Genomic DNA, 26127 nt, shown 5'->3' on the forward strand with positions numbered 1-26127 from the left:
TCGCGACTGCTTTCTAGATCCTGGCTTGTAAAGCGCTTATATAAATCTTCTCTTGTACACTAAAACTGTACAACGTTTGAAAAGGATAAATTTAGCTCGCTGTTTGAAGACAAATAAAATGGACATTATACGTAGTGATTTCTTTAAACGTTTATTTATAAACCAAAGAACATTGTCACATGATTTTGTTTTCTTCCTATTATTTATTTACTTATTTTTATTTTGTATACCAACACACTCAAAACTAATTTTATTATTTAAATTAAAGTATAAGTTACAGCGATCTCTTCCAGGCTGCCTCTGGACTTTTATTTTAAGTTACGAACAATTATTTTAAGTTGTGAATAAATGAAAATAAATAAATACATACATAAATAACTATATATAATATATTATGTAAAATTATTTAAATATAATACATACATACCTATATAATGTATTATTAAACATTTATAGATTATACCTTTCTCGTTAGTGTTATAGTTTCCATCTATTATACAAACTTCCGCCCACGACTTACCTGTTGTTAGGGTTAGGTAGGTGTGACCTTTCTATACAATTGACAGCGTGTATGCAAAATTTAATGAGGATCGATTGATAAGTATCTTGAATACGTAACAAACAAACAAACTTAGTTATTTATATATAATCTAAAAATATATACGAACACACATCACGAGATCTTTCCGATTGCCATCCCATTGGGTTATGTGTGTGTTTGCGTACACTTCTGTGCTTTGTAATAACCCCTAATACCCCTATTTATAATAGCCTATTTCTCTAAAGCCAATATAGGTCAACGAACAAACACGATTCATAGTAATTTACAATGAATATACAAATTTTGAAATCTCTTAAAGGAAATAATAAATAAAGGAAAACTCGATATCATCATCCTCCTGCCCTTATCCCAAGTCTACTCGGGGTCGTGCAGCATGTCTTCTCCTTCCATATTTCTCTCTAACCATTTCTTATTTCACGCAATTCATCCATCGTTTCTTTGGTCGTCCACTACCTCTACATCCATCCACATCCATGCTCAAGACCTTCCTTACAACATGGTCCTCATTCCTCCTCATAATATGTCCATACCATGTTAGCCGGTTTCCACATAGTTCCTCGGTTACCGGTGCCACTTTCCAACTTCCTCAAACATTTATCTCACTCATATCGAAAACTCGACATGAGTTAGAAAAATGCCTACTATTTATATATTCAGCTAAATTACTTAGAAGAAACTGTACAAAAATCTACGGAGCTACAAATCTTGAAGAAAAAAAAACTTGGATTATAAGACTTCACTCAAAGTTTACTGGATAATATGAACGAAATTATAAGTCAACTGAAAAGACGACTGAAAATATTCGCAGAGAAAATGCATATAAAATATGATATTTAACTGAAAGATACAACAAGATTAAAAGGGTACTCTAGGAGTAACTACAGTTAACAGTTTCAACGAAATGCAGATTATATTTTTCACATACATTATATTTTGCTGTTTGTATTCTTTGATGAAACTGTTCATCAAATTTAACAATAAATATTCTTTTTTACGAAACAATATTATTTATTTTAAGCTTATGTAAAATATCTGGGTCGAAAATTGCAATTGAATTTTTAACCAAGCCAATGGATGGTGGTGAATTTTTATGAAACGTTTCCGCATACTATATAATCAAAAATACAATACAGTTTTTGTTCACGATTTATATTTTTTATTTAAATATCCCTTTTAAAAAAAAACATTCGTTGATCGCGAAATTTCGTAACTTTGTGTAAGTGTTAAAAATATTTTATTTTTGTCAATCAAATAGAATATTTTCTATCTTTATTTATTTTTTTTTTTTTTTTTTATTATATAGGTTGGTGGACGAGCATATGGGCCACCTGATGGTAAGTGGTCGCCATCAAACATAGACAATGACGCTGTAAGAAATATTAACTATTCCTTACTTCGTCAATGTGCCACCAATTATGGGAACTAAGATGTTATGTTCCTTGTGCCTGTAGTTACACTGGCTCACTCGCCCTTCAAACCGGAACACAATAGTACTGAGTACTGTTATTTGGCGGTAGAATAACTGATGAGTGGGTGGTATCTACCCAGACGGGCTTGCACAAAGCCCTACCACCAAGTAAATTATTTATTCATTGTAAAAAAGAAAAAAAGAATTTCACTTTACAACTTGGAGTCTTACTTGACTGGATTTTTATTATTAGGTGACTTGCTTCAAAATATATTTTAGTTCACAGCATAACACACGTTATAAGCTTCATATAGGTATGTATGATATATAATATGTCAAACAGTGTATGTACTATATATTTAAAAATAGTGGTTATTTTAGACATCATACGATTTTCTTAGAAAATCAATGTACTGCCTGGTGACTTCCGGGATGAAACGAATATAGAGCTTTTCTAGGTTTGCGCAGACATAGACCGTGACTACGATATGGATCGTAATTGTTGTCATCTAGTCTTTTGAGTTATTGTTTGAAAAAAAATATTTTTTTTACATCAGCTCCTTTGTAATACCTACCTTATTATTACAAGATCAATTTAAATTCCTATGAATAATCGCAATGTTTGTAAGGGTTATCAAGGGCATTTAAGGGCTATTCCCTGATTCAAAAATATTGGCCGGAAATTATACTAAACTCAATATTAATCAATACGACATACTATATCAAAATATAGTATACTACACTCTTGTTGATTTGTTTTAGATAGCCGGGATAGCCCAGTCGCAAAACATAGGAATTGTAACCGACCGTTGCGGAGTCAATCCAGGAAAAATATTGTAAGGTGATGCCTCATATATCCACAAATCCACGTCATAACAGCGTGTTTTGATTTATTATTTACGGCCAAGCACAAAATTAATACATTAAAGTATATAAATGTTTTTCCATATATTTAATAAAAAAAATACAAATAGTATTGATAGCTACTTATTACTTTTGTTTTTTTTTTTTTTTTATAACAGATATTAAAATTATTACAAAATCTTGGTCAATAATATTCGAAACCTAAAAACAAGCGAACGATAATAAATTTATATCATTTTTAAATGTATACGATGATGAATAAAATAAATGTAATGAACAATATACTTTATTTAAAGATTTAAAATCTTACATTTTACATGAAAACAATCTTATAAAACCTTTAAAGTAATTAAAAACCCACTTTCAAAATAAGAATATGAATAATACTTTCAAATCCTATCTTATTTCAACAACAATGTATAAACAATACATATGTGTAAATAACAACATATTATGTCCTTACCATTAGCATATCGTAACTATTTACGTACGTAAAATAAATGGTGGTAACCAAAAATAATAAAAGTATTTGTTTATGCCTCAAAGATACGCGAAAACGGGACCTATTATTGTTATTGATTATTATATTTTTAAATAAATTCTATTACTATTTTAATGTTACTATGAAAGAAATCTGTAAAGTAAGTATCTAAAAGTAAAAGTAGTATTAGTAATCTAAAAAGTAAAATTTGAAATTTAAAATAAATGTAACATAATAAAACAATTAATAAGCTTTATTGCGCATTTTATCATGTAAATTAAATTAAATAAATAATCAAATTAATTACAGATATGTGCCAAGATGTGCATCTGACTATATGCCTGGTGATAGCTCTTATAAAGGGTACAGTCGTTTCCGAGCGGACGGTCAAAATAGAACAGTCGTCCAATGACAAAGACAATACATATCGTCTGCGCTGGCGCAGCTCATTCGAAACAGCTGTATGAAATTGATTCACTTAAAGGGCGCGGACGTGCTCATATGGCTGACCGATTTGAGCGTCTCGCACGCGACCAGAATAAATAGTCTCACTGCTTCCTCAATATAATGATTTATGACATTCGAAGTACGATAATAACTCGCTAAGAGTTATGTACATTTAAATGGCGTCAAAGAAATAATTTATTGCAAATATTTAATATAATGCAAGTAAAACCCCGCCTTTCGAATTATTTATTTAAAAATGCATTTCATATCATCAATCATAATGTCGGTTCAGATTATGATAAATTCTGTTACGTAATACGCATTTAATAAAACTTGCGTGAATTACACATGCTCTGCACAGTATATGAATGTACACTGTTACAGTAAATTAAAATAATACAGTGAAATTGTATCATAGACAATTTACATTTAAAGTAGCCATTGTCTATGAATGCGTTTGGAATTATTTAACAGTATAATATCCATATGTTGAAGCTGCACCAATATTCTCACTCCAATTTCTGTGTATACTTGCACGAATAAATATTTCACTTCCTTGAGCGCTTTTGAAACGTTATAAAGCTTTTAGAATGTTTAGAATTGACTATCCGTAATAATTTAAATCGCAAAGAAAAAATGCAATAGTAATAAACTTTTTAACATAAAATAATTATTTTTTATTAATAGATTACCGATATTTATTCAAGATTTTCAGTGAATACAATTTCCAAGTATAAAAAAGTATGTATTTTAAAAATATGTCATCTAAATGATACATTAATCACGTTATTTTGTAAAATATACTACAATGAACATGTTTGATCTTTATCTAGAAGCCTTAAACTTTTTTGTGATAATTTTATGCCAATCAGATAAGAAATGTTTGCGTGAATGAATTAAAAATGAGCCTTATGATTTATGATTTAAACTTAATATTGTTTCGGAACTTCGTAAAACCTCTCACAGGTTTGAATCGAGTAATAGGGTAAAGAGTCTTGGTCAAAAATGCTATAAAATGGCGATGTATCGCTATCGGACATGGGTATATTATCAAATTGATCGACGCTTTGATTAGAACGCCATTCGTTTATCTGTTCCTCGGTAGGTGGCAAAGCTGATATGTAACTTGCATCATTACTGTCGCAGCTTCTCATCGAAATCGATCTAGCAAAATTCTTCGGAGACAATCTGTCAATATTATCTGATAACAAGAAAATTTTCTTCTTTTCATAAACATGACTGGTTATCGGTTTTGGCTCGCTCAAGAAATTCTTGCGTTTCGGTAATTTTGGTGGTAATATTAGTGCCTCGATAGACTTGTGTTTGACAAGTATAACTCTTTTGTTTCCCTTTAAAAGATTTGGATATCGTTGAATGATCACGTATACAGATACAGCACCGCACAAAAGACAACCCAATGAAATACAAATGTACAATATCAATTCATAATTATTAGATGCATAATTTGACGTCGTATCTAAAAAATTAAATGATACACATTGATGTCTCAATACTTTCTCATTAGTTAAATTGAATGGGCAGAACGTGTAGCTTACGTCAGAATCTATGTTAAAAATCTTCAGAACTTGCGGTATCGTGTTGGTGCAAAAAACTTCTTTGAAACATAACGACTGGTACCAAAGTAGACCAAGACCTGGTTGTTCAGACAATACCATTTCAACCATCGAATGGATATCACTTCGAACGGAATACACGGGTTTTATCCAAACCGGACGAATTTCGTCACCAATATTATCAGATGACAAATTCAGTTCGTTACTATTTATTCTGTTTAAAAGACACGTCCGTCCCCTTGATACTGTTCTTACTTTATCATTGGTAGAATTCGTTTCAGAACACGCATCATTCATATACATGACATTAGATATATTTTTACACGGATTAGTCTTCGGATTGTAAACTATTCCATTTTGATCAACGACTTCTTTACAGTACCCTTCTAAATCAGAGAATGTCATCCCATTTAATGTATGTGGGTAGCGGCAAATAGGATCATCTATCAGTAGGCCACTGTTAAAAACATTCCTCAAATCCTTTGAAGAACAATCACAGTGCCAGATATTCTCCTGTAAAGCAATTCTTGGTTCAAGTGGTATAATTTTGTTAAACAATCCCACTGGAACTGTTACCAAGTTGTTATCGTTCAGATACAACACTTCAATGCTATTCAAATTGTCAAATGTACCTGGACCAAGCGATGTTATCCTACACGAGTTAAGAAATAAAACTTTGCAGTAATTTAGCTTGGAAAAACTCCTGTACTGTAAAATGTTATAAAAGTTATTCAATGAAAAATCAACAACGGTTAAAGATTCAAGTTTCGCTGAGCCTGTTAGATTAGTTGGATTGAAATCATTAGTAGCTTTGATGTCCAAAAATTGCAAGCTCTCGTCCACGATTCTTAAAGCATGTTTTTGTATATCATTCAGAATACAGTTCTTGATATAAAGTTTTTTTAGGCTGGAGAGACCTATTAACATATCGTTTTCCCAATGATTTATTTCTATTTTCTCCAAAATTAATGTCCTAAGGTTATTGCTGAATGGTGTCATGAATGCATACGACGGTATATATTTAATATTTCCTCCAATAATAGCCAACTCCCGAACATGGGATCGAATACTGGAAAGCCAATGTTCCGGTACTTTAGAATTTTCGAATGTTGGTCTGTTCAGCTGTAAAGCAATGCTTTCGCAATTAGGGTCGACTTCCTGTAATAAAATTATAACATCATTAGCATTTAGTATTTACCGAGAGACTATGGACTTTGTACTATATATATAATTGCTATTGGCTTTAATAAACACATTTAAAACCGTTGCTTTTTGTGTATATTGTGAATAAAAAAATACTTACCGCAGCAGCATTTACAATATCATTCTCATAGTTCCCATAGAATGGTGCGTCATTGCAAATAACTCTGCAATTGACGACAGTGCATCTCGAATTACGAAGTGTCGCTCTATGAGAGCTGTTCAGAGCCATGAGCACGATCAAAATGAAGCTGCTCACGATGAGGGTACCAAAAATGATTTGAACCAGCCAACGTAACCATCCTCTGCTGCAAGACGTGTTCCTGTGTATAAAAAATGCTATGAACTTCTTTATGACAATATTAGTTAGACATTCATATATTCCAACATATACGCTTATGTTTTTTTTGATTTCAGCTACAGTGGTAGTACCTCAACGGAGACCGTAGTTCCTTGAAGAGACATAATATAAAACATATGAATGTGTAGGCAAATACTGCAAATTAACTCTTATTTTGGATTGAAGGACAAATTTAATTAGTCAGTTCAGGTGCAGAAAAAATATCGTTATCTACTTTTCGAGGATTGGGCCAAAATGTCCACTAACTTTTTAATAGAATAAGTAGTAATAGTTATAAAATTATTTGAAGACGTTTTCAACTATACCTTTTATTTAGCAATTTTGTATTATTAGTTAGTTCGCTAATATTGGTTGTCTGTGTGTAATACGACTAAAATTAACAACCATTTATAATTAATGTATGATTCAAAACAATAATAATGGTAATACAGTGTAGGTACCACATTCACGTTGCCCCTGACAAAGGTTAATATTTCACTATAAAAGCATATTAATGACTACAAATTCAATACTATCTCAAAATAAATACATCAAACTATACTATCTATAGTGTAAATAAAATAGAAAATGACTCACGATTCCAACACAACAAATATTAAGCCTATAATATAATAATATAGGTGTTTACCATTAAAGATTGGCGTATACAAATACCAGATTATACGTCAAAATTCTATACACCAATGTTATATGTTGTTTCCTCACAATATTTTCCGCCAAACAACACTTGATATTCAAATGAAGACGTTCAAAGTGATGCTTGTGAGATTCGAGCTTAAAGAATAAGATATATTCTCTACGTATTCTATATACTAGACTAACTATACGAGTATGATTGTTTGTGAAAAAATATGCCTTTAAAGAAACGACTTCGCTTTCTTCCTTATAGTGTACATAAATCAATAACCAATTAGAACTATGTCAACTTTCTGGCACCGTATTTACAGTACAGGTATTGCGTCATAAGAAACAACCCCTTGAAAAAAAAAGCGTAATAATTTTATTGCAGTACTATTCTGGACGAAAGGAATTCGTATTTCACTCGTGAACTCTAACAAACCTACTTACGTTGAAACGCTATTTTTATACGTGTATCATTTATATGTGATAATTATTTTCGTGTACGTCGCATATCACTTTCTGACATTTGACGAACGTATTCATGAGTTTTGAGTTTAATCTTTCTGAATTGCTCTACTTGCTCTAGAATATTAAAAAAAAAATCATCATCAAGATTTATTTTTTACCCACAAATCCAAGATCAATGACTATATTACACTAGCACAATCTATGATAAACTTTTTCTCTTTGTAGTATATAGGTACTGATATTATAAATTTGTTTGTTTTATTGTTGGGGCAACCCCCGGATTAATGACATTTATATTTAAAAAAAAAACACTTTTAGAAAGCTACAGTATTCCTCAGTGCTACAAATTGTGAATAATGTTTATAAAACATAATTTATAAATTACATCGTGCCAAGGCAGGTTTATTATTAAAAATTACATTCAATTAAATAATATATTAAATAGATACAGTTATTTGTTTTATTGTTTTACATGTATGTCATAATTGAGAAACATTATTTAAAATTGTACTGGGAAAGCTAGATTAAAATAAAACATAAATCGGAAATAACTGAGTTCCAAAAATTACGAAAACCAGCGAAATTATCGAAATAAAGAATGGAACTATAATCCTACCACATCCTAGTCAGTAGTGCCTAGTAATGTTAAGTGGGCTACAATATTCCAGAACCTTAAAAAAATATATGCATCAGTTGAAATTTTTTGCCTTTGTTTTTAATTTTTTTAAGTATGCAAAAGCTGCATATTTTTCAATGTAATTAACACATTTATATGAGTAAGGATTAATAATTAATCCGAAAATATGGCTTCGCAAATACCTTTAATTTTTGCTAAAATAATAATCATGATATAACTTTACAAGAAAGGTCCGTATTACTGCGGATTTTACCGTTGACCTTTTGAAGAACTACAATCTTCTAGTAGATTATTTTGATATATCTCCTAAGATTTACACAATATAATTCGTGATTTAAATAAATTGATATTTTAATATCGGTGTTTATTTAATGAAAATAGCTATGTAACATCTAACATTGTACTACAATACGAAAATTGTTCATCTGTATTACATAATTAGAGCCTAGTTTCGTATAAAATTGAAAATTACACCAAAGCTGTGTTCAATTTAATTACGTTAACAATTTAATGGGTTATCGAGTGTCATGTAACTTGTCTTTTGGTAACTGATTGAAAATTCTTACCTTACAAATGAAGATATAGATAACCGTTTCTGCTTTAACAAGTCGACTGGAACAAGTTTCATTTTTCAAAACATAATATAAAAACAGTCAAATATATAATTTACTATTACTTTTTTTTTAATTTCTCGTTCAAAAACAATAATGGCCGCTACTTTGCTAGCACTTTTAACAGTTATAGTCAAAGCTAAATGATATATTATTTCCTATAATCCATGTCGAGATAAGCGCTGATAATAGCGCTGTATCAGGCTTTTAATGGACGTATGGAAAGGATAAACTCAGCAAACAATAACATGATCGAGAAGGTAATTTCACGGACAAGGGCGTGATTATTATCAAATATCCTGTAATATTGAACGCACAATATGTATTGCTTTCTGGCTTTTTCTAATCGTTCTAACGTGCTATGGAATCTGATATATTAAGGTTTTAAGGGGTGAATAATTGAACGAGATCCGTATCGATTCGCAGTCAGTTCACCAAGATCTAATAAATATCAATAGAACCATACTCTGTATCATTTAATCAAATATGTAATTATAAGCATTTATCGTGTCGCAATATTTGCTTTACGTGACGTTTTTATTTTCGAAAACCTATTATCTTACTAAGTTTTGACTTTCCGTGTTTCATGTTTTTTTTTTTCATATATATTTATTTAAACCATTTACTTTGCTACACACATACATTACATAGATTATACAGGAAAAAAAAAGAAAAAATTAAAGAACACAGTGTAAGTAGCAAGGGGTTCATCAATGCACAGCACTGATTTTCAGATGGCCCCTGACTATTGAGTAAACATAAACATTTATTCATTACGAGTAAATTGTGTTTCTCTATGTATTTATTTATCTTTTGTGCACCCTAAATATTATGTATCTTTCTTACAACATTTCCTAAGGTTGCCGAGAGAATGATATAAATTAAATTTTAGTTAAAAAGAAAATACGAACATACATCCATTGGAATGGACTATCCATTCCAATCGAAGAAGAACTGAACATCAAAAAACCTTAGTATGTCATAAAATTTATGTCACGCTATTTGCTAGTTTTGTTGTACAAAATATAAATTCCTGATAAATCTTTATAATACTGTGCAGAGTGGTGTTTCTTTGCAAATCCATAATGAGTATTATGAGTTATTCGAGCTGTCGTTATCAAATGTTGTTTATTTGCTTTTTGTGTTTTTGTATTTAGGATAGATTATATGTGTATATGTATGTGAGCTAAACGTATGTGACTCAACTTTAATGGAGATGGATCAAACCATGTCGCTGTCTATTTATATTAAACAGATATGTATATATCAGCAGACGTAATTACATATGTATGTGTGTATATAATACGATATTCGAAGTAATAGATATTATTATTTATTAACAGCTTCTATTTAGCCTCCCACTTACACAGAAACCTAATATATGTTGGTATTATTGTTTTATAGGTTAAATATGGACTTAGACACAACTAAAATCTAATATATGTATATGATGGTGATAAATACATCCTTGAATTTAATTGCTCTATAATTTAAAATAACTTGTCTCTTTTCTGTACAAGCTTTTATGATAAATGAGAAGACTTCTGACATTTAAATGAACATTAACTCCAGCATTTCCTACACGAACTTCTTTATAAAAAAATTAAAAGATCTGGCGTCTAAATTATTTCGTATACATAAGTGAATAATATATAATATTTTTACAATAGTTTTATTTTACGCAATAGCTAAAAAAACCATACTTATATTTACAATATTTTATTTTAAGATTATGAGAAATATTATTTACTTTAATTCCTTGCGAATGTCTTCAACACAAAACTTTAATCTCTGTGACCAGTAAAAACATAATTTTTTTAAATGTATAAAGGCGGAAGGGTTAATGTTCCACCTCATATTAAGTAGTCACCACCGCCCATAGGAATAGGCGTTGTAAGAAATATTACGCATTCCTTCCTTAGCCAATACATGAATACACCACCAACCATGGTAACTGTATTTAGATCACTCGATCCTAAGGAAGATTCACGACAGTATTGTTTTAAAATAAAAGTAAGATGTGCCACCATAATAATTGTATTTTTTTTGGATCGTGTTTGTAGTAGTGCGGTTGGCCTTACTGGCCTTTACAGCCTCACCGGGCGTTGAGGCATGTACTAGTCTCGGCCTTGACAATAGAGGTCTTTGGGCTCGAAAGTGACGACGTTCTGAGGGTGTTTTCTATAAGATCGCACCTCGGCTCAGAACGTAGTCGGTGGGCTGGAAAACACTTTTGATCGGATATGTTTATTCCATGAAATTCATACCATAAACATCTCTTATCAAAAGTGTTTCCCAGACCACCGACGCGAATATTGCCATCGCGATGTAAAAACATGAATTACTTGTAAGCTGCATTAATTACTTGTACATGATGTTATGATCCTTGTTGTGTAGCACTGAGCCACTCATCCTTCAAATCAGAACGCAAAAATACTCTAAGTATATTGTTTGGCGGCGAAATACATATATCATGAGTAGGTTTTATCTACCGCCATTTAAATATGCAGATTTTAACTAATTACTTGGTTATTTATAAGTTTTTTATCATATTTAAAAAACAATAATTCACTTTAAGAGCAACCTCAGAAGTCACATTAAAGTAATTTTATTCATGAAACGTTATCATAAATACGTCCTGTTGTTATCAGAAGTTATTTCATTTTCCTTTTATATTTAAAGATATCGTTGAGGGTAAAGACCCGTTGTTTTCGGTTATTATCATACATTTCTCAAGGGTATACATTTCTCTAAACGAAATAATTATATTCTTCTCTTATTTCGACAACATTTATTTTCATAAATCAACAAATATTCGAACTTAAAATAATTCAATTTATATTCAAATACTGTCTCTTGAATATTATGAATAAATTTCGGTAACTAAATAAAAACAATGAACTTTAGAATAATCGTACTAGGAATCCGTATATATTTAATTACTCCCCAAGTAAAAGATTAACAAATACAGCTAATAACGTTCGAAATCAACCAACCTACTGAGTTTCGAATAATAAGAATCTCTACAAACATTTTAGCTAAAGTATTAGTTTCCAAGGAACCACAAGTCTGACTTGAAATAACTTATTCACGTTAGTTTCTCAATTTATTGATAAAATCGCGCTACGACTCACTGAGGCTGTGTGGACATTTAACGTGGGTAGAACCGCTCAGGGACGCTAGTAGCTAATTAATAAAACAAAACAAAGTTTTGTACTGAATTACTAGATGTACCGTTGCAAAATAAATAAACTAATAGATTGAAAATTGTAATTTCATGACAATTTTGGTTCATACAACAACAACAACAACAACAGCCTGTAAATTCCCACTGCTGGGCTAAAGGCCTCCTCTCCCTTTGAGGAGAAGGTATGGAACATATTCCACCACGCTGTTCCAATGCGGGTTGGTGGAATACACATCTGGCAGAATTTCTATGAAATTTGTCACATGCAGGTTTCCTCACGATGTTTTCCTTCACCGCTGAGCACGAGACGAATTATAAAGACAAATTAAACACATGAATCAGCGGTGATGCCTGGGTTTGACCCCACAATCATCGATTAAGATGCACGCGTTCTAACCACTGGGCCATCTCGACTCTTTGGTTCATAATTACCTTGATATTTTTTTTCTTAAGATGTAGGCAAACGAGCAGGAGTGTCTCACCTAAAGGAAAGTAACTAACACCACCTATGGGCACCTGCAACACTGGGGGCTTGTAGGTGCATTGGCGACCTTAAAGAAATGCGTAGGCTCTTTCCTTGAGGGCTCTTAACCGGTTCTGAACTGATTTCAGAAAAATCTCCAGCAAATGCTTATTAACAAAAAGTTATTCATAACACGTGGGTAATTCCGCCTAATGATATGTGATTATCGACAAATACAATACGCACCGATTACATAACGTGTATTAAATGTTTGGCTTAAATCAGGATTAATTAATTAAATATTATAATTATTTATCCGATTGTTCATTATTCTTAATTTAAATCGTACGTGATTAAACCGGTAAATTTATTATAAATGCTAATTAAGTAATGGTGACGAAATTAATTAAATTATGAAGTTGTGAATATTTATAAAGTTTTAATTAAAAATATTATATTATTTTGCAGTATTTGCATGAAAAGATTTTATTTTTGTATATAAATAAATAAATAAATCGAACACTCGAATGCTATTGATAGCTTAAATGTGACAGATGTACATTCTAGCCGAAGTAAAAAGCTGATTGTCAAATATATTATAAATACAAAATATTTAGAACAATAGATCTGTACTCTATCGACTCAATTAAAAGCCATTAAACTATGCATTGAATTCAAAAGAAAAAGTATCTCAAATCAAAGAATAAGTCGCACATCAAAGTAAAATATTTTTAAAATAAGAACGGATAAGCTACTGGTGGTTAAGGTTTTTGACTCATATTAAAAACAATGCTCAGGCATAGGTTAGTGAACGATTATATGGGCCAAATGATGGTAAATGGTCACCACCGTTCATAGACAATGACGCTGTAAGAAACATTAACCATTATTTACACCGACAATGCGCCACCAAACTTGGAAACTAAGTTGTTATGTCCATTGTGCCCGTAGTTACACTAGCTCACTCACCCTTCAAGCCGGAACACAACAATACTGCGTACTGTTGTTTAGCGGTGGATTATCTGATGAGTGGGTGGTACCTACCTAGAGAGACGTGCACATAGTCCTACCACGTACGACTTACGTTTAGGTCGATGACGATGTTTTATTGATAAAATCACGCTTCGACTCACGGGGCCTGTGCGGACATTTAGCGTGGGTAGAACAGCTTAGACCCGCTAGCAGCTAAGCTTCCATTGCTAGAACGTCCTCATCGACTTAAATGTCTCCCATTAAATTAACTGTGCACCCCAACATGGAGTGCTCAATGTTGGTTATCAAGTTTGGGCCCATGATGTTAATTTGAGCTTCATGTTCCACAGGTGAATTTGAATTCCTTAACGAAAAAAAAATTCCATACAACAAAATGATTTGTTATTTGTGAAAAACCTTGCTGCAAAATTAATATGCCCATAGTTACCTAGTTTATAATCCAAGGTTATCACATAAACAGCCGAGGTTCAAACAGACATATCTAGTAACGGAATTGTAGAAATTACTGCACGGCACAGCCGTACCGGTCGCAGGAAACGCAATAAATCAAGCGTCGCCAGTTGTTTGAATTAGTTCCCGCATTTATTGTACTTTCCTTGAAACTACATATACACGATATACTTCACTGTTTTACCTATATCTATAGTTAACTGACGTCTAAATTGAAAGAACTATTTGATATTCGCGATCACCTTATAATTATATCATAATGCCGGTCTAAGTTAGCTGGTCTGATATGTTGGTGGTAGGATGCATGCCCGTCTGGACAGGTTACCAACAGTTCATAATATATTGAAGCGCCAAACATCCTTGTATTATTTTGTTCCAGTTTGAAGGCTGAACCAGTTTTACTACAGGCTCAATTGGTATAATAACTTAATTGTTAATGTAAAGAATGATTAAGAAAATTCTTACGACACCATTATATATTGGCAGTAATGACCACTAACCATCAGGTGGCCCATTTACTCATCCGCCTACCTAATTAATAAAAATATTGGACTAATTACAGTTTTATTAAAGTTTTATATTCGTAAAAGTTCCAAAGAGCGTACATCCGGGTAGATTAATTTAAATTAAATTAAATTTGAAGTATTGTTACTGTACTTTCTTAAATCTTAATTATAACCTCGAAATATATGGTTTTATAAACTAATCTCTAAGACGATGGTAGATTTTAACAGCCATTAATATATACATATATAATATATTTAATAAGAGGCAAAAAATCTTCTTAATACACAAATCTATTCTCCTATAATTAATTCATACCTATAATAACTTTTCGAAACTATTTCTAAAAAGCTTCTACTAAAAAAAAAGTTAAGTGATGTTCTTTTTTTAAATAAATGCGCATAGTTCCCAATTTCTTCGTAGTGTCACACTGGATAAAATGCGGGTTAAGTTTTAACGTCACAAGCTATTCGTGTCGGGAATTCATAGTTAGCGGAGGATTTATAGTTTAACTTCGAACTAATGCATTTATGTAAAATGAATACTATGATTTAAATTTTTCCTAAAATAATCAGAAATGCGGATGTGTGTTTATGTCAATTAATCTCAAATAACTTAAAGATTTATCAGATATATAATTGAAATCATTAAAGGGTTTACTTCGACTCACGTAGTTATGTCTCTTAATTAATTTTATGTTTTTTTATGGTATAGGTTGGCGGACGAGCATATGGGCCACCTGGTGGTAAGTGGTCACCATCGCCCATAGACAATGACGCTGTAAGAAATATTAATTATTCCTTACCTCGTCAATGTGCCACCAACCTTGGGAACTAAGATGTTATGTCCCTTGTACCTGTAGTTACACTGGCTCACTCACCCTTAAAACCGGAACACAACAATACTGAGTACTGTTATTTGGCGATATAATAACAGATGAGTGTGAGGGTGGTACCTACCCAGGCGGGCTTGCACAAAGCCCTACCACCAAATAAAATGTTACACTATTTTTACTTTATTTTTAGATTTCTATTCGTGCCAAAAAGGCACAGAATATTATTATGTCACGTGCGAATTTGACCATCATACCACAGGGGTCAACTAGAATGACTTATTTTTTATACACATATATGGTTCATCTTGTAGCCCAACACATGGAAAATCGAAAAGATGATTATAGAAATAATGTTATTGTTATAGTACTATTATAAAGCAATGCAGTATAACGTAGTTACGCTGAGTAGGTATTTCCCTTGAAAGGCGTGACTGCATAAGAACGCTTCATTGTATTGTTATTACTTACATGTGACTAAAAATATGTCTTTGTACTGAATATATAAGTGAGAGCCGAGATGGCCCAGTGGATAGAACGCGTGCATCTTAACCGATGACTTCGGGTTCAAACCCAGGCAAGCACCACTATATATATGTGCTTAATTTGTGTTTATAATTCATCTCGTGCTCCGCGGTGAAGGAACACATCGTGAGGAAATCTGCATGTGTTTAATTTCATCGATATTCTGCCACGTGTGCATTCTACTAACCCGCATTGGAACAGCGTGGTGGAATATGTTCCAAACCCTCTCCCAAATGGGAGAGGAGGCCTTAGTCCAGCAGCGGGAAATTTACGGGCTGTTACTACTACAACTACTAAAAATTGATCCCAGTTTAAGCATTGAGTAAATAATTATAAAAAGATCTTATGTCATAATTTCTTTTAAAAGATAAACAATTACTAAAACAACGTGGCTTGCGTTTTTGAGAAGCACCCAAAGCATAACCGTAATTGTGAGTTTATTTCTCCTTCCTTGCAATAATTCTGCCACTAAACAGGAATGAATTGCATCAATATATTCCAGTTTGAAGGAAATTGAGCTACATGTGGAGAATATTAGGCTGTCTACACACGATGCCGGATAAGTCAATTTCATACGTAAACAGCATTGCATCCTTGCGTCAAAACGTAGTAAAGCGGCGTCAGAGATGAACAATTTAAAAAAAAAAAAACCTTTTTTGTAGCTTCGTGTATTTATTTCTACTCGATATGAACATTGAAAAAGTGTTGCTTTCATTATCTTAAGCAGTTGGTAAGTTCTTGTGTCATCATTAAAGGTAAGTAGAAAACACCTACGAGTAGATTAAAATATTACTACATATTACTTACTTAATATTTATTAGTAAGTAAATATCAATGGCGGTATGGATTAAAGACCGTCTGGCGTTGTTAAATGTTACAGGTTCGATCCGGTGTACGGCTATTGTCCCCACTCCTAGCAAAGCTTAAAAATTAATTAGAGGAGTATAAAGCATATAAGTATTTTCTTAAAAGATATCGTATTGCTACGATTCTTTTTACATAAGTATACTGCGAATGTTTTGTCTGTAATGTTTAATATTAAGACCAGTTTTCGTGTACTATGTAATGAAGACATATAGTCTTAAAATGATGATTATTTTCCTCATTTTTGAGCGACTCTTGCTATAGAAAGTCAATAATATTAAACTTAAAAAAATTGTTTGGCTCATATTCCTTGGAACCAAGATATTATTCTTTGTGCCTCTACTCATTAGCTAACTTACCTTTGAAACAAGCACACAAGATTAATAAATATTACTATTTTGCGATAGAAAACGTGTGGGTAGTACCCAGACAATTTACTAAGTAAATATATTTTATTATGTTATTTTATGTATGTGTCTTATTAAGCACATTACTTAGAAAACAGTTTATTAATATTTCTGCCCTAAAAATCTATTTCATATTTGTACATTAGATGATATATAAATATAAATATTATTTTGAAATCCCATCTACTGTTATCTTTAATAATTAATATGTATTGCTTAGTAAATTCACAAGTGCTCGAGTTATTAATTAAACATGTGGAGACGCTGAACGAATTCAAGCATAAATCCTCGTTCGAGATTCTCAAGAAAATTTCATGTTATTAAAAGTTTTCCTCAGATCTCGAAGTGTTTTAGTACAAGTACCGGTCCCATTATTCTGCAGCCAAGTTTCTTGAAAACCACTTGAAATGTGTTTGTTCAGTATTTCAGAGTATTATTATATTGAACTATAAATTTTTTAAACTGAATTTAATGGACAAATCTTTAGTGGTATTATAGATGACGGTGACTTTGTATTTTTATTACGAATTCACGGCTTAAATAGTTAGTGTGTTGGTAGCTTAAGCGTAGACAAAGAATATCGGCTACTTATATAAATATTATAAAATGAAAATTTTCTTCATTTATAATGTATTCTATTCTTGTTAATTATAAGAAACCAAGGTACCAAAATATTATTTATAAAACTTATATATAACTTAATTATTTTTTCTTGCGTAACATAGCGTTCGTTCTCGATACACCCACATTTCGAATTCCTTATTATTTAAAGAACTAACAAACCCAGGTTTCGCACATCTTCAATATATCAATAAGTTATATCATATCACTAGTGATATCAATATGTTATATACTCTAAAACACTCAGCAATAATATAGCTCCCAATCAGTGAATTTTATTTTAGAATTGGATCATTAGTTCCGGTGATTTAAAGAAACAACTTATCTCATGATATTACTACAAATTAAGTCAGCGATTTTTTCTCCTTCTTCCATCATTGTTTTGACATTCGTGAGAAAAAGACAGAAACACATACAACTAATCACCCTTAAACAACATTGATATTGAAAATCTGTTAATGTTTATTTAGATCTTGATTTTATAGTTAGTGTACATTTTTTGGCCTATATGTGTTTGTCTTCAATTATTATTAATATGTTTTAACGAATCCTATTCAATTTCCCCAATTGAAATAAATGACGTCACGCACTAATATTCAAATGAGCCAATAATTTATTTTATGACGTTTTAAATAAAACACAAGATCAATCGTATTTATATTTTTATTAAAATCAAAATTTGATACAACTTTACAGCGAAAATTCAATATTAGATTTAACTTAAATAATAAATGTGACTATAAACTTTATGAACACGTCTTTTAAATTTATATCAACAACATCAAAGATTAAAGGGGGAGTATCATTGAAACATTATTTTTTACATGTAAAATTATTGCTTGCCGAAACTACGTACCGGTCACTCCTATTAACACACCTCGGATTCGATACTATTCATTCAAGACAACACCTAAGATATACGGATGAAAACATCGAATTACCAAGCTTCCAGAATACACAACAACGATTAATAACAGTTAATATGAAGAACAGTAAAATACACAACAGTTTACATTAAATGTCTTAATACTAATTTGATATGCATTGTTAGGTTTTGGTGTGAAGATTGCTTTATGCGTAACTCTCACCTTGTATCCTTCCGATATGTTTGATGTTGGTTCGATTTAATTATTTCTATAAGAATCATATCAATCAATATCTTCATTAATCGATAAGGTATATTTAACTTGCGTCCTATAACCATAAATATAATAAGAGCTTAGTAAACTTGCTTTGCCGGTTAAACACGAATCAAAGCACAGTTACATCTTACATATATCAAAGTAATCCATTGATTTGATGAAGAATAAAGATTATATTTATTCAAATTGATTGGGACGTAACAATAATGATGTGTCGTCGTAAATTTGAAGTCATCAAAAATTCTCATCAGCCGTTAAACTTTGATTAAACTGCGCTTTGACTCGTGACCAATCACAAAATGAAATTGCATAGACATTAATTACAACATTTATATTCTTTAAATAATGATAGTATGAATATAATTCTAACATAGCATTTATAATACTCATCATGAGATGGTAACGTGTCCTTAAGTTATCAGGTTTTTCGACTCCGACCATTTATCGTGCTATTATTACGTTATAAATATAAGTGCATAATCGATTACATATTGTGCGACAAATACCTATTCCTAGTGAATAAATACCATTTATAAACTGCAATAGACACGTCCATATTATAACCACATATAATTATATTTATTTATAAAATATTTAAACGCGTGTTAAAGAATACAAAATAGGTATTCAATCTCGCGTCCTACACGCGTTAAACATTTTTATAGAAACATACATTACAAACATTCTAAAAGGTCGAGGTTTGAAAGGTATATATTTTTTTATCATTTCGATATATTTTAATAATTTATTACAGAAGGTTATCACATAGAAAGCTTCAATTTTATTCGCAACATTTGTATATCATACGAACATACTTAAATATACTTATGTAATTCAGACTAGGGGATATGTTTTTGGTTACATTTATCACTTAAATAATTATTATGATCACACATTTATTATAATATTAGATACAATAAGGTTATAAGATAAAATATATGAATGCTACGAGAAAGAATGGACTACATTTTTACCTTGTGATTTCTGAATAAAAATTGAGCGTTTGCGTCATTTTGAAATTAAAAAAGCTAAAAAAAACTTAGGAAGCATATAGCAAACAGCTTAGAGTCACATTTATTACTCTATTAATAAATTTTAATAAAATCTATACAAAATATCATATAACTCATTTAACTATAAACAAATTAACTAAGGTTCATACCATGCCTTTATGTAAAGACTATCAAGATTAAATTATCATTAAAACTCGACCATGCAAAACTTAATTTTTAATTTAAAATAATTTCATACCTTAAAATCAATTATAATTATTCTACAGCCGAGCTAACCAATCATAAATTATATAAAAATATAAATTAAAAAAACTATAAAACTGCATATTTCCTTAAACCTAACACTTACCTATCTATAACTAAACTACAACGAACATCCAAGGGCTCCATCTAACGCATAGCGTCAGTAATATCATTTGTAATAATTAAACTAACGTAATTCATAAACAAGAGGTAGAATTATTTCAAGGAAATATGTGGAAACACATTAAAATTTTTAAATATAATTATAACCCTAAATTATACAAGAGCCCTGCATTCTTACGAATATAGAGATAAACATTGAATAGTCAACATGGTATATGCGCAAAAGCTTACTAGAACATTATAAATATGAGTAGAATTACATAGTAAAGGCAAGGGGTAAATGATAAAAAATATTAGAAGTTTATATTAATATTAGGTCAGTTTCAGAAACATTTTTGACTCGCTCAAGATTGTTCAGCTCGTTAATGACAAAGTTTTAAAGACGACTCTTTCAGATACTCGAAACTACTATTTCAATTTCGCCTATAGGCTGGCAATACTCTAAAGTAAGGCATACCTATCCCAAAGGTATTCTAATTAAAATACCTAGTGTATCTCACCTCTGAAATCATCCTTATCACAAATTCATTCCAAAATTCTACTAATTTTTCTTCAGCCCAAATTGATATGTTTAGTTTTTACAAATTCATCACCTTACAAATGAATATAAATAACGAAAGGTCATATCGAGGCATCCGGCCACAGTTAACTCGACAGACCTTTCGTTGAACTTAATAGGGAAACTAAAAGGGTTTGCAATCATAGAACCATTTGGTAATGGATCTAGAATATAGTGTCGGTAAGCCAATTTATCTAGAGCCATCTGACGATAGCGAGGAAGACAATATTGGTTACCATCATCGGGCATGTGTGATCGGCGCTCGAAGGTCTGCCGTATCCAGGTTTCCTTTTGCAGTTCATCTTCTCGAGGGGTATTTTGGCGACGCTGTACTCACGATGCTCACTGACCATGGTGCAAATCGTTCGCTTCTTCTGCATCATCTCGTCATCTCGGTCGCGGAGTCCAGAAAGCCAAGATTCATACCACGCGAGATCGCAGTCACAGATCAGAGGATTATCTAAATGAAATTGAATCTTATTTAGTCACTATGGTTTAAGTCAAATATTTCTTAAACGATCATTTATTATACCTAAATAAGATAAATACAATATTTTATACGAAAAAAGAAATGAGAGTGTTTTTATCTTCAAATCTAACATATTAGCACGTAAATACAATAATTGACATATGATCCTAGAATAGATTACTCTGGCAGATATATTTTCTTCAATTAAAATTTAATACAAAATTATGTAAGCTTCCTATCTTACCCATAATGTCAACGACTCGAAGTGTATCGAGAATCGGCTCCATGATCTCCTCGGGGATGTGCTGCAGTTTGTTGTTCTGGAGATTAAGCGTCTCTAGCGAGTTTAAGTTGTCAAAACCCATTGTAGGTAATTGGTGAACCCTGGTAAATATAGATAAGAATTTCTTAATAATTATTCTTTGAAATATTTTTCGTATACTTCGATATCTTGTTTCTCGATTAATTTTTTTAGGACGGAAATAAATGGATTTGTTGGAAATATACGATCGACCACCTATCCAATCTCCTAAAGGAATGCTAGATTCTTAACACCTTACGGTTAAGATGTTTACGTAATTTCGATTCCCTTGTCAGGTCTTACGACACCGTCGACTCTAGATCTATTATAATCTGACCAAAACATATGATTATCACATGATCAAGAGCTTTTGAAAACTAAAATATATGTTACCGTTTGTAAAATAACCTAGTTTATTCTTTAAGCGGCTTTATGTAAAACGAAACGTAAACGAAACCTGATTTTACGTAAATCTATCACCGAAATAACCGGCAAACATATTATAATACATACATTATATCAACAATGTCGATCAAATAAACTGTACAAAACTGATAATTGGCTAAACAAACCCACTCCCCTTGGGTAGGTATGTATTACGTCAATGTTAGCTGACTAGCAATTCTATTCGAACTAGCAATCTAAATCAACAATGCTTCACAGTGTAATCAATTTGCCTGCTCAGTTAATTCTAGCTGAAGTGATTTTATCCCTTTGTTTTTTTTTAAAAAAGCAGAACCCCTTTTTTTTGCTTTTTCTTTACGGTAGATTTGGAATTGTCTTGTTGGACGCAGATCCAAGGTCCTAGATTCTAAACCAGGGTTGGGCAAAAAAGTTATTGGACATTAAATAATTTATATTACGTCTGTCTGTAAATTGGTGCCCAATGCTGTGTAGTATAGAAACGCAAAGATATTTCAAAAATGTAAAAATAATATCAGTGTTTCGATATTAGACAAACGGCGAAAGACCAATTATTATTCTTTGAAAAACGTTTCCAGTGATTATTGAACATACCAGTTTTTCGAAAGTCCTATTATTAAAATTTGATCACTTATAAAATGTAATTGATGATTTTATTAATATCTATATTTTATATGCTGATCCAATGGTACATCGACGTTTTCTTAATAGAAAGAATTTCTATAATAACCAACTACCTACATAGGAATGATAACAGTTCTTATAAACACAGTTCACAGTTTACTCTATCGGTATCGGTTGCGAAAGCTATCTAGGACAATGTGAATTTAATTGTTTCATTGTGAAAGAAACAAATGAATGTCGGATTGATATATGTTTAGAACAACCGTGACACATACTCTCAATAGGATCGTATATAATGTAACGATGACAATCGGTGAATCGATGTATTGGCAAGGTGCTAGAACGTTCCGCTTTCGGTACAAGACGAAAATATGTAGACAGCGGATTTTTGTATCACGTTTCTTGTCTCAGTTTTCTTTACTTGTTTATTTTTACACGTGAACATAAGACACACTCTTGTCACGTAAATAGTCTTCATTTGTTTGACTTGGTAGTAGGGACGCACCTCTGGCGGCGAAATTTAGAAGTTGTCTTAGAACGACCCTTTTTCGTATAAAGTGGAGGTTAAATACATAATCAGATGAATCAAGATTACATGCAAACCTGTTGCTAATGAAAGTAGAAATACAAAATATTGTTGTGACTTATATTTCATTTGTTTTCTCAAGCAGCAAGAAACCACATAGAACTAATTTATATTTAATTTTTTTTCCGTGTATGATTTATACTTAACCAAAGGGTATTAAAATAATGGGTAGTAAATAAAATTTCCAATTTTCCAAATCAGTTCATAAATTACAGAATCCTGCGAAACGTTAAGAACAATCAAACAAGAATTGATAAACTTATTTTTATATAGCCGGTAAAAAATTATAATGAAAATGCTTAATTTCCTGGAAGCATAGATACAGCCTATTTTTATACCTACTCGTAATATCAACCCCTAAAACTGAAACAAAGTCGTGGGTGACAGCGAAGAATAAATTATTTAAGATTCTGAACTATATTTTCACTGGCATTCACTTGAACTTGTCATTTTGTAACACAAATTTTCTACTTTGTATGTATTGCACCGCTGTTACGAAGACAATGCGACAAGAATACAAAATAAACTTGTAACTAGGCACACAAAAAACCGAAGTTTTACCCGAAGGTTCCATTTATTGAAAAAAGAGGTTTTATATGATTTTTTTGTGGCAATAATTTTATTTCACCTCGGTGAGGTGTGTGTGGATCAATCTAAGCAATCGATTGTAAATCCGTTCTTGTGTTTTATTTAGACAATTTTTATGGATAAAACGTATGGTGAAAATTAGAAAGGGTTCATTAAGAGTTTGTTAAGGGTTTTTTTTTTCTTTTTTTATGGTGGAATTCGATGTTTATGATGGCATAATCTACGAATGACTTGTTCACGAGAACGTATTAAAAACTTCTCGTATTAAAAATAATCATGTTCATTTAACATCTTACATGTAATAATTATTGTCTATTCATACAAAAGTTCTTTCATTGATAAATGATAATATGAAATTTTTATCTTTCTTTACATCGTCCTTTGTGCTTGTAATTAAACAGTCTTCAACCAAAATGCAACAATTCATTCTCATTTAAAGATTTATTATTCACAAAATATATTAAAGCCATACTTTGTAAATTTATATTATTTACATAATATTTAATTATAAATATACTGTATTTAGAAGATTCCTTTATCCATATAACTGGCTAGAACAAAAAAAAATAAAGAAAAAAAAACAAAAGCGCGCGAAACGAATTTAATCCGCCATTAATTTTTCTTTTTTGGGCGCGAACTGTAATTTGTCAAAAAATGTTCATTGTGTTTTATTTTGGACTTGTAAGCTGAACCAAGTAATTAAGTTATATGTTTGTATGACTTGATAATTTATGTATGTTAAGATAAATTCGTATTTAGAACTATATTTAGTTTGTTAGTAAATTGTTACAAGTGATTTATATTATTGTCATTTTCAAAATCTATCTCACTTCTGTACTCTAAATACACATAAATCAAAGATACTATATATGTATACATAATTCTTTAAACAAATTGACATGAATTAATTAATAATTTTCAAGACAAAACAAGATAGAATATTAAAGGAATAATTTCTCACGATTAATCAACTTAAACGTCTACAGGCCAATACTGTCGAAGAGAAGCTGAAGTAACTACGAAAATTAATCTTAATTAATACCGACAATGTACTACGCAAGAACCAACAATAAGCTTCATTCAACGAATCCTTTCTTCTAACGTAATATTATTCAATATCATTACATAGTAACAAAGTTGCTTGCAAAATTCCTATACATATATGCTTATATCTTTAAAATTACGCATAGGATTTTTAATGTTTTTTTTTTTTTTAATAGATAGAGTGGTTCGAGATGAAGTTTTTTGTGTCTAATACAATATAGTAAAGAAACGCTGATAATTTTAGAAGGTTCTTATGCGATATCGTAAATAAACAAATTCTTTAATAAGCTGAAGCTGGATCGAGTTGCTAGTTAAGCTCTATAAAATTACATTGTTACGTTTAAAATAAAATATACAAAATATTATTTCACCGACATTCTCATTTTAGTTAAATATTTCATATGAATATGCCTTATCTCGCGACTGATTTTGAATGTATGAAATATTTTAATCGTCAGGAGTGACGCTGCCTGTGTGAGCATGGCAATCGCGTTTTTTATTTATTGGAATGAAGCCCTTTTACCCGGCATACAAGCGAGTGAACTGGCGGGAATCATGACGAAAGGCAAAATCGTCATGCCTAACGTAGTCGACTATTCTTTTTTTTCCGTTTCTCTCTATTTAGTCCTATTTTATACATTCCTATACATTATATTAACTTATATTATTTCAATTCACATTTTATATATAATTTCTTTTATTATACAACTTTTAATAAAAATTACAGTTGTTTTAATTTAATTATTTGCCAACGTTGTTTAATTATTTCACTGTTCTTTGGTAAATAATAAATTGTGAAAGCAACTTAGTTGGGTAGTTGGGTATTCCTTGATATCTCCCTCTTTTATTTACAAGTTTATAACTTTTTCTTTTAGAGTGTCATCTTGCAATTACATTTTAAATCAGATCCACTGGCCGTTTGCGCTTTGTTT

General features: G+C 31.2%; 2 protein-coding genes across 4 annotated transcripts in view; both read right to left on the minus strand.

Moving 5' to 3' along the window:
- Positions 1 to 3579: 3579 nt before the first annotated feature.
- LOC124533766 lies at positions 3580 to 9335 on the minus strand. Its single transcript, XM_047109272.1, has 3 exons — positions 9190 to 9335; positions 6640 to 6859; positions 3580 to 6494 (listed from the first exon to the last, which is right to left on the minus strand). Exons 1-3 carry the CDS (start codon positions 9249 to 9251, stop codon positions 4692 to 4694), a joined length of 2085 nt encoding a protein of 694 aa, XP_046965228.1. The 5' UTR covers positions 9252 to 9335; the 3' UTR covers positions 3580 to 4691.
- An 11681-nt stretch (positions 9336 to 21016) lies between these two features.
- Positions 21017 to 26127, minus strand: part of LOC124533537 (slit homolog 1 protein) — a 124080-nt gene continuing 118969 nt past the window's right edge. For all 3 annotated transcript variants that reach the window (XM_047108891.1, XM_047108890.1, XM_047108889.1), the window contains 2 exons: positions 21874 to 22013; positions 21017 to 21620 (listed from right to left, as the gene is read on the minus strand). In XM_047108891.1, coding sequence (XP_046964847.1) covers positions 21355 to 21620; positions 21874 to 22013 — 406 coding nt within the window. In that variant the 3' untranslated portion in view covers positions 21017 to 21354. The remainder of the gene's footprint in view (positions 21621 to 21873; positions 22014 to 26127) is intronic.

The sequence above is a fragment of the Vanessa cardui genome, chromosome 11 (assembly GCF_905220365.1).
Source record: "Vanessa cardui chromosome 11, ilVanCard2.1, whole genome shotgun sequence".
In the NCBI taxonomy this organism is placed as follows: Eukaryota; Metazoa; Arthropoda; class Insecta; order Lepidoptera; family Nymphalidae; genus Vanessa; species Vanessa cardui.

Excerpts from the sequence above, each read along its gene's own strand:
- LOC124533766 (XM_047109272.1), bottom strand. The coding sequence starts at position 9,251 with ATGAAACTTGTTCCAGTCGACTTGTTAAAGCAGAAACGGTTATCTATA. Across the intron at positions 6,860-9,189 it reads TCTATATCTTCATTTGTAAG|GAACACGTCTTGCAGCAGAG; the intron begins GTAAGAATTTTC and ends TTTTATACACAG. Across the intron at positions 6,495-6,639 it reads ATATTGTAAATGCTGCTGCG|GAAGTCGACCCTAATTGCGA; the intron begins GTAAGTATTTTT and ends ATTTTATTACAG.